The following is an 11,057-nucleotide window of genomic DNA, read 5'->3' on the forward strand; positions in this document are numbered from 1 at the left end:
ATGTAAACGTATATATATATATATATATATATATACGTTTATATATATACGTTTATATATATATATAGATCGATGGAATGACCCATGTGTAGAGCACACCAAACAATAGACGGCATCAACGCCACCAACGTCAAGACATACGATATACGGCTATGTTTATATTTCAAAGTATTTCAAGGGACAAACGTATCGGCCACACATAACCAAATGGGAATAAACAGCAGAATGGAGCCGCCCCTCCGATTGCAGGAAATCCTCATCGAAAATCAACAATTAATTAGTGTGAAATGACTTTAATTCGTGTGATGGGTCTGTCTCGCCATGGGCCGTTTGTTTATCAACTGTTCCGTTTATCAGGAAAAAAAACCTAATCGATCCATGGATTTGGCAAATCAGCAAAAAAATCAAAATATTGACTGAAAATGGACACTATCTCTCTCGTACACGGGAACGATACATAATAAATATCGAGTCCATGTAAACCTAGAAAAGGCGAAGGACGTACTTGTCAACCGAGAGGTAGTGTCGACAACTTGCTCAATGACCATGTCGCCTTCCTCGTGCTGGCCCTGCGCGGGGGGCTGCGGGTGCAGCGGCGGTGGCTGCGTGTACGGCGCCTGAGATCCGTACATTTTCTCCATAACCTTTTGTTCGTCGGCCAAATCGTACCTGGTCGTGCAATCAATATATATATATATATATATATCAGTTTATACAACACAACCAACGAATTGTTTAAATCACAAAACATTGAAGTTCGATATCGAATATAACAATTTAAAAGACTCCAAGCAAGTAATTAAAAAAAGAACAAGAAGGATGATGACTGATAGACATATCCCGCCACTGGTGTGGCAGCACAACTACTAGTAGCAGTAGTAGTACTAGCTAGGTATGGACTAGTACTAGTACTACTACTCATCTCACCATCGACCAAACACGACGGTAGTAGGAATATGGTGATATTCAATATTCGATCCATGGAAGTGGGGGGTATGATGAGCAGCAAGGCAGGCATTTGATATCGACCAATCAAAACCCACAACACCAATCAAATAGCCAATCAAAACGGTTAATCTTTAGTGTGTGGCACACACAAGGTTGAGTGAAAAGAGCAAACTCGATCGAGTAAAGGTGGTGGTGGTGTATCCGCTTTCAAAATGTCCCTATTTCTTTGCTGAAAGCACAACACTACAGTATATTGTGCTTTCGAGTGAAATTTCATTGTGTTGTGGCGTGGTTTCTCGTTGGAATTTAAATCGATTTGATTGGCTACCTCAGATGAGCTCAAAAGTATTAGCCAATCAAAACCTTCTCAATGAAATTCAACCAATCAGATCGATTGTGGATCGGTTGGTCGGCGCGATTCGACTGCACCCTCCCCATATTTGTACTATCATATCAACAATACCAGTATTGTGACTTGTTCTACTCAAAATTTCCTCCAGTGGTTAGTTGAATCAACCGCCGAACAATCGCCGAAAAAAAAATCTTTGAAATTTCGTATAAAAACAAAGAGGTATCTTGTGACGGCAATACTACAACCATCAATCTTTTTAGCCAATCAAATTGAAACCTTCATTCTTTATAGCCAATCATAATCGTTTGCTCGATTAGTTGGCGATTTCATCAATCCCCCACCAAAAAAGGCAAATTATTTGACTGAAAAGCACAATATCTTTAAAATATGAACACTTACCCCCGAGCACTATCAAAGAAGGCAAACACAGTTTCCATGCTCGCGGCGATCGTCCACGCGGTGTTGGTGCTGCGTTGTTCCCCAGATGAACGAGATGGGGCTTGGGGTTCTCCGGCAGATAAACTCAAGCACCCCAGTTGGGTACAGTCCGGAAGCTACCATATTGTAGAGTGTTTATATTCTAAACTGGAGAAGCGACATACATGGAGAATATGAATCGACGAATAAATATACACAAGAATTATCGGCAGAACGAATTAGCCAATCCGATTGCAGGAAACCATCATAAAAAAATCAAATTCGTATGTGACTTCAATTCGTGTGATACGAATCACCACAGGACAACACATTTTTACATACAAACATGCAGTATAAAGAATCGATCGATATGTAGATATTTGGCGATTCATCACAAAAGTCCAAATTTTGGGTAAAAGGACAATACCATAAGAACCACGACAACTACAATGACGACGATGTACAATGTGATCAAATAATTATAGCAATATTATCAAAAATTAACTTTTTGTAACTTTGAATTTCATAGAAGTCAGCCTCAATCGACAACGACGACGACGAGAATGGATTATGAAAACATGAACGCTAAATTAAATATTGCTGAAAACACGATTGAATTCTAAAGATATAAAATTGGCCTTGTTAAATCAATACTTTGAAATTGAGCTCAATAAGCGAATGAGCCACCCCAAAACTTGGCAGGCAATCGATATACGACCAATCAAAACCCAGAATACTCGAATCAAAAGAACCAATCAAAAATCCACCATTCCACATCGACTTGGTAAGTGACCTGAATGAGCGTGAGACTGGAAAACGTCTGCGTACATACAAAATTCAATATAAACACCCCTCGATCGATACGAAATATGGCGAATCCGAAGACAAAACTCTATAATCTTTGGCTGAAAGCACAATACCTGTCGGCCGGCGTCTTCGGTGGAGCGTTGCCAGTTGATAGCGCGGGTGCTGATGATCGTTCGTACATCCTACATACAGTATGTTCACGTGTAAATATATAAATATATATAATATATATATACATGATACCAAAAATCAATACTCCTACGAACGATGGCGAGACAGACAGGCAACACACACAAGAGTTGGCTTGTGAAACAAAAACAGTTCGACATATTGTGGATTCGGTACAAATATTTCCAGACTTTGTCGAATCGACGCTATTTTGGCTCATCCAATTTAGAGTGGATTTGATTGGCTCTTACAGAAAGGACAAGTATATTCAGCCAATCAGAGCTTCCACAGTGATTCAATATTGATTCGACAAACCACGCGAATTTTGCAAGTTTATAGCGAATAAATCACGTTGGAAAATTGCTCACAAGTTAGGGAGTTTGCTATTATACCTCGGGGTCATCAGCTCCCACACGATGGCTGGACTCGATGAACGCGATCGCCGCCAATTTCTGCCGCAGAACGGGCTGCGTGAGAAGGAGATGCTTGGCTAAGGCACCTCCACGACCGTACGCGGCAATGTACACTTGATGGCATCGGGCTTGCATTGCAAATGCTTCCCAAACATATCTAAATATGGCATTGAGTAGTATATTATAGTAGGCCTCGATATATATATATGGAGCCACTTCAACCAACGAAAATAGATGGCGACAACAACAATGCAGTCGAGAGCGATATAACGATGTATTGTCCTTTTTGACGAAATTTAGACGTAATTGGAAGCAGAGTTGATTCTCGTATGGTATACACAATTGAAGATGAATATTTTGCCAAACTGTTAATCGAATCGATGATTGGTTGAAATTTCTCAATTTCCTGAAGTTTCATTGGCTAGGATATTCGAAACGTGACTCGATTCTACGCAAAAGTCGAAAGTGGAACGGATTACACTTACAGGGTCTTTCTGAAATGAAACCCGATATATATAGATGAAACCCACATATAGATGAATGATCATTTATCCCAGAGAGAACATATCAAGCAGGCATGGATGGAGGAACATCATAGACGTGTCGACGACGGGGAGTGGTGAACTGTACCGAACGTGATCTTCGGGGGTGCCGGAATAGGGGATGGGTATTTTGTCTCCACGGTTGGTGATCACCATGTTCGTGCTGGGGTTTGTCACGATCACTCCATAGCCCAACGTCAACGCTTGATGGAGGTACGGCAACCTGTGAAACTGATCATGAGAGATGCCGCGACGGGTGGAATGAAGGCGAGCGACGGACAGTAGTGTCGTACATGGAACCAGAGCGGTAGTACTGGCGGGAAGGGTCTTGAGGCTCCATGACCAAAGATCGACTCCAGATTCCAGGCTGAATTCCATTCCCGCTCACAATGATGAGGAGGAGGCGGGACACGCGCTCCCATTGCGACGACAGGAAAATACTACATTTGGCGTCGTTCGACCCAATGTACGCCTCGGCAAACCCTACATGTTGTCGTCAACCCACATTTCAAAAGCACGACGACGACGTCCGACGAGGAAAGAAGGACATACCCAACGCTTTCATCTTGGACTGCTCCTCGTACACAATCTGCTGCAGCGCCAGTTCCATTTCCCTTTCGCGCAGCTACGTGGACACACCACACACTCTCAACGAACGGGGCCTCGTGGGCAAGTCAGTCGTACCATGTTGTTGTCAAATTCGTCTGTCAAACCAACCCCAGCTGCGATTATCCGGACGCTTCATCCGGAATGAGTACTCGACGTCGCGATTGACCACTCCAACTTGACGATTCAGCGAGAGCCCTGTGGGCGAAATGCATCCATCACAGCATGTTGTGATGGACGACGACGCCTGCCTCATTGTAAGTATGCGAGCATTGTACATAGGTGTGTGTGCGTGCATATTATTTCCCCATATCAGGAAATTAGTATTCGGAGGAATTTAAACAATCATTTAGCCGTAATTATTCCAACCAATCAAGTGGCTGCGTTCTATGAGAAATCCAGATAATTGTATCATCCAACCCATCGTTTATTTGGTCCTTGCTAATAAGTAAGTGTCCTTGCACACGGTTTTCCCATTTCGAGTTCCCATTGCATACTGTATTGCATATCCTCCCGGGCTATAAAACTAACGTTTACTGAATTTCATGTCATTCTTGGATCGCCTTAAAAGGCAAATTCGCACCAGTTGTTGGCCTTGCAAGAAAAATCCAGGGGAAGCATTGTTAGGTAATCATGATAATCACAGAATATTTGTCCAGCGTCGCGACATTATTGCAGCCCTATCTAGCTTAACGATAGTACTGTATGGCCAATAATGGCGCAACGAGGCTTGTTCAAACTCCATGGGTTGGCGTGTCAATTGCGAGTTGCCACGTCGACTACCAGTTAAACGTGGATGAATCCATAGGGGGGAGGGGAGTCATCTTCAGTACGTGAGTAGTGATTCTCATAGATAACCACGACGACCGCGCTTACAAGCTTCAAGTATAAAAAGTCTTGGTAAAGTACAAACATAGGTGCTACGACGACAGAATCCGGTCATTGTCAACTTACCATCTCATGTCAACATTGCATATATTGGATGAGCAAAATCACGACGACGGAAACCATGATATCATGACAATTTACATGTCGTCGGCTGGTCGGACTTGGGTGATGGGTGCATTTTAATCTCACCCGCCAAGGTATACTAGATATTCATATACCTCGGCATAGCATTTCATTATAATACCATTCTCTCCCTTCTCTCCGCACTGGCTTCTTGTGCAAAAAATGTTTTGCTTTTTTTGAAAAAACCACTGTAGTTTTCTATGAGGACCCTAAACAATTTGTTTTTTTTGGCGTTTTTTGCGTGGTTTGTCGGTTCTGGTCACACAACCGATTGACGTCGGCATTACGCACCCATCCGCCGCCGTCTGCACGCACGTCTGTCCGCCCTCTCCTTCGCTTCCGAACCCTCGACTCTATCTATCATGAAGAGTGACTTCTTGGGCGCGACCATTGCCATCTCCGCCGCCATCGGCTCCAACCTCGGCGTCAACGTGCAGAAACGGTCGCATGATCAGGAAGATGCCAAAGCCAAGCACCTGCAGCGCCCGTACACCAAGCGCCCATACTGGTGGCTCGGGATGTTTCTCGTCGTGTTTGGTTCCCTTGGGGATCTGTTCGCGCTCGGGTTTGCTCCGCAGACCCTCGTCGCTTCGCTGGGCGGCGGGTCCACGATCGTCGCCAACGTGCTGTTCGCGCACTATTGGTTGAAGCAACCGCTGTACTTTACGGACGTGGTGGGCGTCGTGCTCGTATCCACGGGAGTTGTCGTCCTCGCGCTGTCCTCGTCGGAAGAAGGGCACTACGAAGTTGCCCAACTGTTTGAGATGATGCGTGCGCCTGCGTTCATCGTGTATACGATCTGCACGTCGATCTTTGTGTCGTTCTTGGTCCTCCGCGTGCGCCGCAGCACGTCTCCTGCCCTTCGCGTGGTCGACGTCACGGAAGAAGTGCGGAAGAAGGAACTCGCGGACCTCGAGAAGAGTGTGCAGGATGCTGAGACGTCGTCCACTACCTCTGCCACCTCCACCCTTCGTCCGTCGAGCAGCACTTCGAGCACCGAACACCACATGTCTCCGTTTCCCTCTCCCGTCGTCGACGTGGTCGAAGACAAGTGCTTGATTGACGACGACAGCACCACGCCTTCGTCGAACGGTGGCAAAATCCTCGTGTCCCAGAAGCATTCCCTCGTCATCGACAAGCATCTGCCGCTGTATTGGGCCGCGATTTCCGGCACATTGGGCGCCCAGTCGGTCCTCCTTGCCAAATGTGTCATGGAACTGATCAACATGAGTTTTATCGGCGAAAACCAGTTCATCTATCCTGGGTACGTCGAAAGTTCCGCGTTTTCGACATTTTCGCTTTTTTTTTCAATTTTTTCGCTTTTTTTCGAAACAACGTGGCCCATTTCGTAACGTTTTTTTAATCTTGTTTTGATACATTGCCCATTTCGTAACGTTTTTTTAATCTTTTTTTGATACATTTCAAACATCAATTGTGCATTTCACCCACATTTGGACTTGAGAGTCATTTTGCTAAATATCTTTTGAATCTATTGGATCCTATTTAAGCTTGTACACACTATAATATACAACGATCAGTCCAATGATCAAACGTTTGGATTGGCAGAAATTTGACATATGACGTGATTTGATTGGTTGAGGCGGTTCTTGATTCTCCTGACGCATTTTGCCGAGGGGTCGAGTTTCGAATCATTTTGACAATATATTCATAGAACGTGGATTTTGCTGGCTGGTATGGTGGCATGCTTGTTGAGTCAGACCCATGCCCTGAACAAGGCGACGATGTGCGGCGACACGATGTCTGCGTACCCCGTCTTTCAAGCGTTTTGGATTGGCATGAGCAACATCAGCGGTATTGTGTTCTTTCAGCAAGCGCACAACTTCAACGCAACACAATGGATCATGTTTCCCACTGCGCTGGTGCTGGTCATGGTGGGGATTTTGTTGATTGCCAAGCATGAAAAGATGGGCAACCCCGTCAAGTACTCTGTCGCGATGCCGCTGCAGCTGAGCAGTCCTCGCCAGCATGATATTGTCGCGCAGTCGTTCTTGTTCAAGGAGATGACCCCCCAGCAAGATCACGGCCTCGTGGAGATTCCGCTCGTGGACGACGCCATCCCCACGACCGCCGCCGCTGTGTAGAACCCACGTTGCTGAGTCATCGCCATATTTATGACCCGGTAATAACATGGATGTGTTTGTTTCCTCACCAGTGGATTCAAAGACCAACATTCACGAAAATACGAAGTACATACTGTAAGCTTGTTGTCAAATCGATTCCAAAATGGAGAATCGAATGGCAGAGAATGGATTAAAGAACCGCCTAAGCCAATCAAATCACGTTCTGGTGAATTTCTGCCAATCCAAACTTTTGACTTGACTTTGTCCCTATTGGGCAAAACCATATATATACTAATATTTTTATCATACATAAACTACCTAGTATTAGTTTGTACAAGCTTAAATATGGGATCAAATGAATTCAAATGAATTTGGCGAAATCACATCTCTTCCGGGAGTCAAATTTGGGTGAAATACACAATGCAGTATCTGTCCATGTAAAAACATGAGAGGAAGGAAACCAACACTCCTGTGTCGTTGTGATTAGTTGGCCAGATAGAGTGATGGTAATTGTACGACCAACACTTGGCAATCGACTTCAGACTTGCAACTTGCTCTTGTCATGCCACTGGAGACACAACACAGCGTTCGACGTCGATAGCTTCCGCATGCTCATGCAACCACACCCGTGGAAAGCGCCAATCGCGGTTGTGCTGCCAACAACTCTACCGTGACTAGTTTGTACGATATTCCGCCCAGAAGGCTTCTTCGATGCAGCTGCTGTGAGTGGTTGGTCCTTCGGGAGCCCAACTCTGGCGGTCAGAGCGAAGTGTCGGAAGCGTTATCGATGGAGTACATGAACTGGCAGTTTGGTGCCATCGATGTCGTGACGGAAATGCAGATCATCATACGCGGGACTCGCGTGGCGGTCAGTGTCACACATGCGATGACGTTCAAACATGGAGCTACGTTTGGCCTGGCTGAAGCCAAGGAGTTGTTGAGGAAGAAGCTCCACGGTCTTGTGATGGTCAAGTGCGGGGGGTGCCCTCGGCAATCCTATCACAGGTCTGTGCCGCACATGTGGTGTCAGACCAGTGAAATAGCCACTGTCATTGCGTCCTGCTACGAAAGTGTCTCGATCGAGTTGGGCATCACGGCCAACGTCGTGCTGACGCCATCGTCGCCGCCTCCGAGGCCTGCATCTTCACCAACGACTCTCTGGCAGTCATGTCATGTTAACAAACTACTGTATCAAACGACCACTTTAAACATTTGCAATCATTTGTTGGCTCTGGAGTGACTCGGTAAATCGAGTGAACTATACACATCACGTTTGTGGTACTGTGTTGACATCACAGGGTGGCACTAGGTAGCCTCGCTGGAGCTGAGGGGATAGTGTACAGTACATATGTCCACTAGAAATGAGCGCTACCAGTGGTGACTGTTGTACTGAATTTAGTTATCCCTAGAACTAGTTAGGGTCTTCGTCTTTGCTCATGTGGTTTCCGCTGGATACACAACACAGGATTGACACCACAAGACGCAATATGTATTCCAATACTCCTACTACTACTGTACACGACACGACCGACGAGTTTATCTCTTCAAGCACTTGCCGTTGGCGTCGACTTTGCCGTTGCCACCCGCGATGCGGTAGCACTTGGTGGATGGGTAGATGGCCATGATGCTGCTCGTCATGGAGAACGAAATGCACACAAAGTACCCGATGATGATCAACGCGCCGGCGACCTTGCTCTTGCCACCCTTGCGCTTGAGTTCTTGCATCTCCTTCTTCTGGGGCGGCAACAACAACAGCCCAAACAACGACATGATCTTGCACCCGTACGAGATAAAGTACACGTACGACACGTCCCAGCGCACTTCGTCCGAATCCCTCTTGATATCATTCGCAAACACCTTAAAGTACGAGTCAATGTACTTGTACACGACCGACCCGATGGGCCCCATGAGGTTGGCAATGGTCGTGATGAGGCCGTACGTGGCGCCTTCGTTCCCCACATCCGCCACTTCCACGGCGCAGTACGTGGACACGATGAAGCGGACCCCCGCGGGAATCGTGTCGGCCAGCGTCGCGCCCGTGTAAAACCACTGGTTGCGCACGACGTCCCAGATGGTCAAGAACAGCACGGGGCCGTCGATGATCATGACCCCGAGGGTGCCGAATGCAATCATGACCCGCCAGTTCCAAGCGAGGCCCCACTTGCCCACGGCCGAGAGCGTGGCAATGAAAATGGCGCTGCTCGCGAGGTCCATCACGGCGTTGTTGATGGGCTCCACCTTGGCCCAGTACAGCGAGATGAGCGACCCGGGGGTAGCCCCGATCGACTGCAGACCACTCACGACCACACGGAACAAACAGATCTGCCACATCACGCGGTGCTGCAGCAGCTCCCAAAAGTTGGCGCACCACTCGCGGAACGGCACGCCGGGCGTCTTCTTGTCCACGACCAGCGTCAGCGTCGCGATCACGGCCAGCACGCACGGAATCAAGCAGATACCGTACGGAACATTGGGCGAGATTGCAAAGCCGAACGACCCGCCGTAGTTGGGTCCGTTCAAACCGAACCCGATCGTGACCGACGACGCAATGCCGCTGATGGTGCGGACCACGTAGATGGCCGTTTGCACGCGACCGCGGATGGCCTCGGGCTCGCGCTGGGCGTACTCGACGACCATTGCGTCCGACGCGCACGCGGCGATGATGTACGCGATGGACGCCACCATCGACACCATGATGTAGAACATGCCTTGGTCGGGGGCGCTCAAGTTGAAGTGCTTGAGCTCCGAGGCCGGGACCGTTTCCAGCGCCTTGCCGCAGTACTTGGTCTTTTCGCGGTCGCAAAACGGCGTGCCAAAGCTCGAAAACGTCAGAATCGACAAACAAATCATCGTCGTGGTCCACCCGATGAGCATCCACGGCTTGCGGCGGTAGCCAAAGATGGGGAAGCAGTCGGACAACATGCCAAAGAACACCTTGTACGAGTACCCGATGGTCACGAGCACCCCGTACGAGGACGTTTGGTACCCTTCCATGTTGAGGTAGGCCGTGAAGAGGGGGTAGCTGAGCGACGGGAGCATGTTGAGCACGACCCCGATGGCGGCGTACTGGGACAAGAGCCCCATGGCCTCACGAGACATGAGGCTCAGCGCCCCCCCGGCGACTAGGGCACCCCCTTCGAGATCCCCCGGCGTCTTGACGTCCGCGTACTCGCCTTGGACGTCCTTGTCCGCCGTCGAGTGCACGAACGACACGCGCTCTTCCAAATCCACAATCGGCCGCTTCACGTCCATCGTAGCCAATTGAACAATGGTGTTGGGGTGAAATTTTTCATACAAGATGAGAGAGGAGGGAGGGGGTCACATTCGGACCATGATGGTGTGCGTCTCTGGTATAGTTGGATCCAACAACTGGATTTTTCAAACTCTCGTGGTCACGCACGCTGTCACTGGCCGTCTTGTGATAGCGTTTGCCTGCAACGACTAGTACTACCGTACCATACAAGTACAGTACTGTAATGCTATATCTGGTGTGATGCATTTCGCATTCGGACAAAGTTGTCGTCAATGTTTTGCTTGTTACTATACTACTACTAACGTTAGTATACAAGTACAAGACAACTGTAGTGGGGCAAAATACCCGTCGAGGGCCGTGTTGAAATCACGCCTTCAATATAGCATGTTCGCCGCATGGTTTCTATGTGTGGCTACGAATTGCTGTGGATTCGTTGAAGGTTGCAAAGTACTACGTAGT

The 11,057-nt window shown here is 47.6% G+C and overlaps 4 protein-coding genes across 4 annotated transcripts in view; 2 read left to right on the top strand and 2 right to left on the bottom strand.

Annotated features, from left to right (window-relative positions):
• The window catches only part of H257_13750 (AGC protein kinase), an 8,822-nt gene extending 4,475 nt beyond the window's left edge, over positions 1-4,347 (bottom strand). Inside the window, exons 1-8 of the mRNA XM_009841394.1 lie at positions 4,332-4,347; positions 4,200-4,272; positions 3,941-4,130; positions 3,736-3,870; positions 3,085-3,262; positions 2,638-2,706; positions 1,700-1,854; positions 506-669 (exon numbers count right to left, since the gene is read on the bottom strand). Coding sequence (XP_009839696.1) covers positions 506-669; positions 1,700-1,854; positions 2,638-2,706; positions 3,085-3,262; positions 3,736-3,870; positions 3,941-4,130; positions 4,200-4,272; positions 4,332-4,334 — 967 coding nt within the window. The 5' untranslated portion in view covers positions 4,335-4,347. The remainder of the gene's footprint in view (positions 1-505; positions 670-1,699; positions 1,855-2,637; positions 2,707-3,084; positions 3,263-3,735; positions 3,871-3,940; positions 4,131-4,199; positions 4,273-4,331) is intronic.
• A 1,045-nt stretch (positions 4,348-5,392) lies between these two features.
• Positions 5,393-7,471, top strand: H257_13751 (hypothetical protein). Its single transcript, XM_009841395.1, has 2 exons — positions 5,393-6,528; positions 6,937-7,471. Exons 1-2 carry the CDS (start codon positions 5,627-5,629, stop codon positions 7,364-7,366), a joined length of 1,332 nt encoding a protein of 443 aa, XP_009839697.1. The 5' UTR covers positions 5,393-5,626; the 3' UTR covers positions 7,367-7,471.
• A 405-nt stretch (positions 7,472-7,876) lies between these two features.
• On the top strand, positions 7,877-8,585 carry H257_13752 (hypothetical protein; the record flags this gene model as incomplete). Its single annotated transcript, XM_009841396.1, has 1 exon — positions 7,877-8,585. The coding sequence occupies exon 1, from the start codon at positions 8,133-8,135 to the stop codon at positions 8,583-8,585; it is 453 nt and encodes a 150-aa protein (XP_009839698.1). The 5' UTR covers positions 7,877-8,132.
• Positions 8,586-8,881: 296 nt separating this feature from the next.
• Positions 8,882-10,597, bottom strand: H257_13753 (hypothetical protein; the record flags this gene model as incomplete). The annotated part of the gene is made up of 1 exon (XM_009841397.1): positions 8,882-10,597. The coding sequence occupies one exon, from the start codon at positions 10,595-10,597 to the stop codon at positions 8,882-8,884; it is 1,716 nt and encodes a 571-aa protein (XP_009839699.1).
• Between the last annotated feature and the right edge of the window lie 460 nt (positions 10,598-11,057).

The sequence above is a fragment of the Aphanomyces astaci genome (assembly GCF_000520075.1).
Source record: "Aphanomyces astaci strain APO3 unplaced genomic scaffold supercont1.50, whole genome shotgun sequence".
NCBI classification, from domain to species: Eukaryota; Oomycota; class Saprolegniomycetes; order Saprolegniales; family Verrucalvaceae; genus Aphanomyces; species Aphanomyces astaci.

What these genes read in the sequence shown, in the direction of transcription:
- H257_13751 (XM_009841395.1), top strand. Translation starts at nt 5,627, where the DNA reads ATGAAGAGTGACTTCTTGGGCGCGACCATTGCCATCTCCGCCGCCATC. An exon ending in AACCAGTTCATCTATCCTGG is followed by an intron (nt 6,529 to 6,936) that starts GTACGTCGAAAG and finishes ATATATTCATAG; the next exon opens with AACGTGGATTTTGCTGGCTG.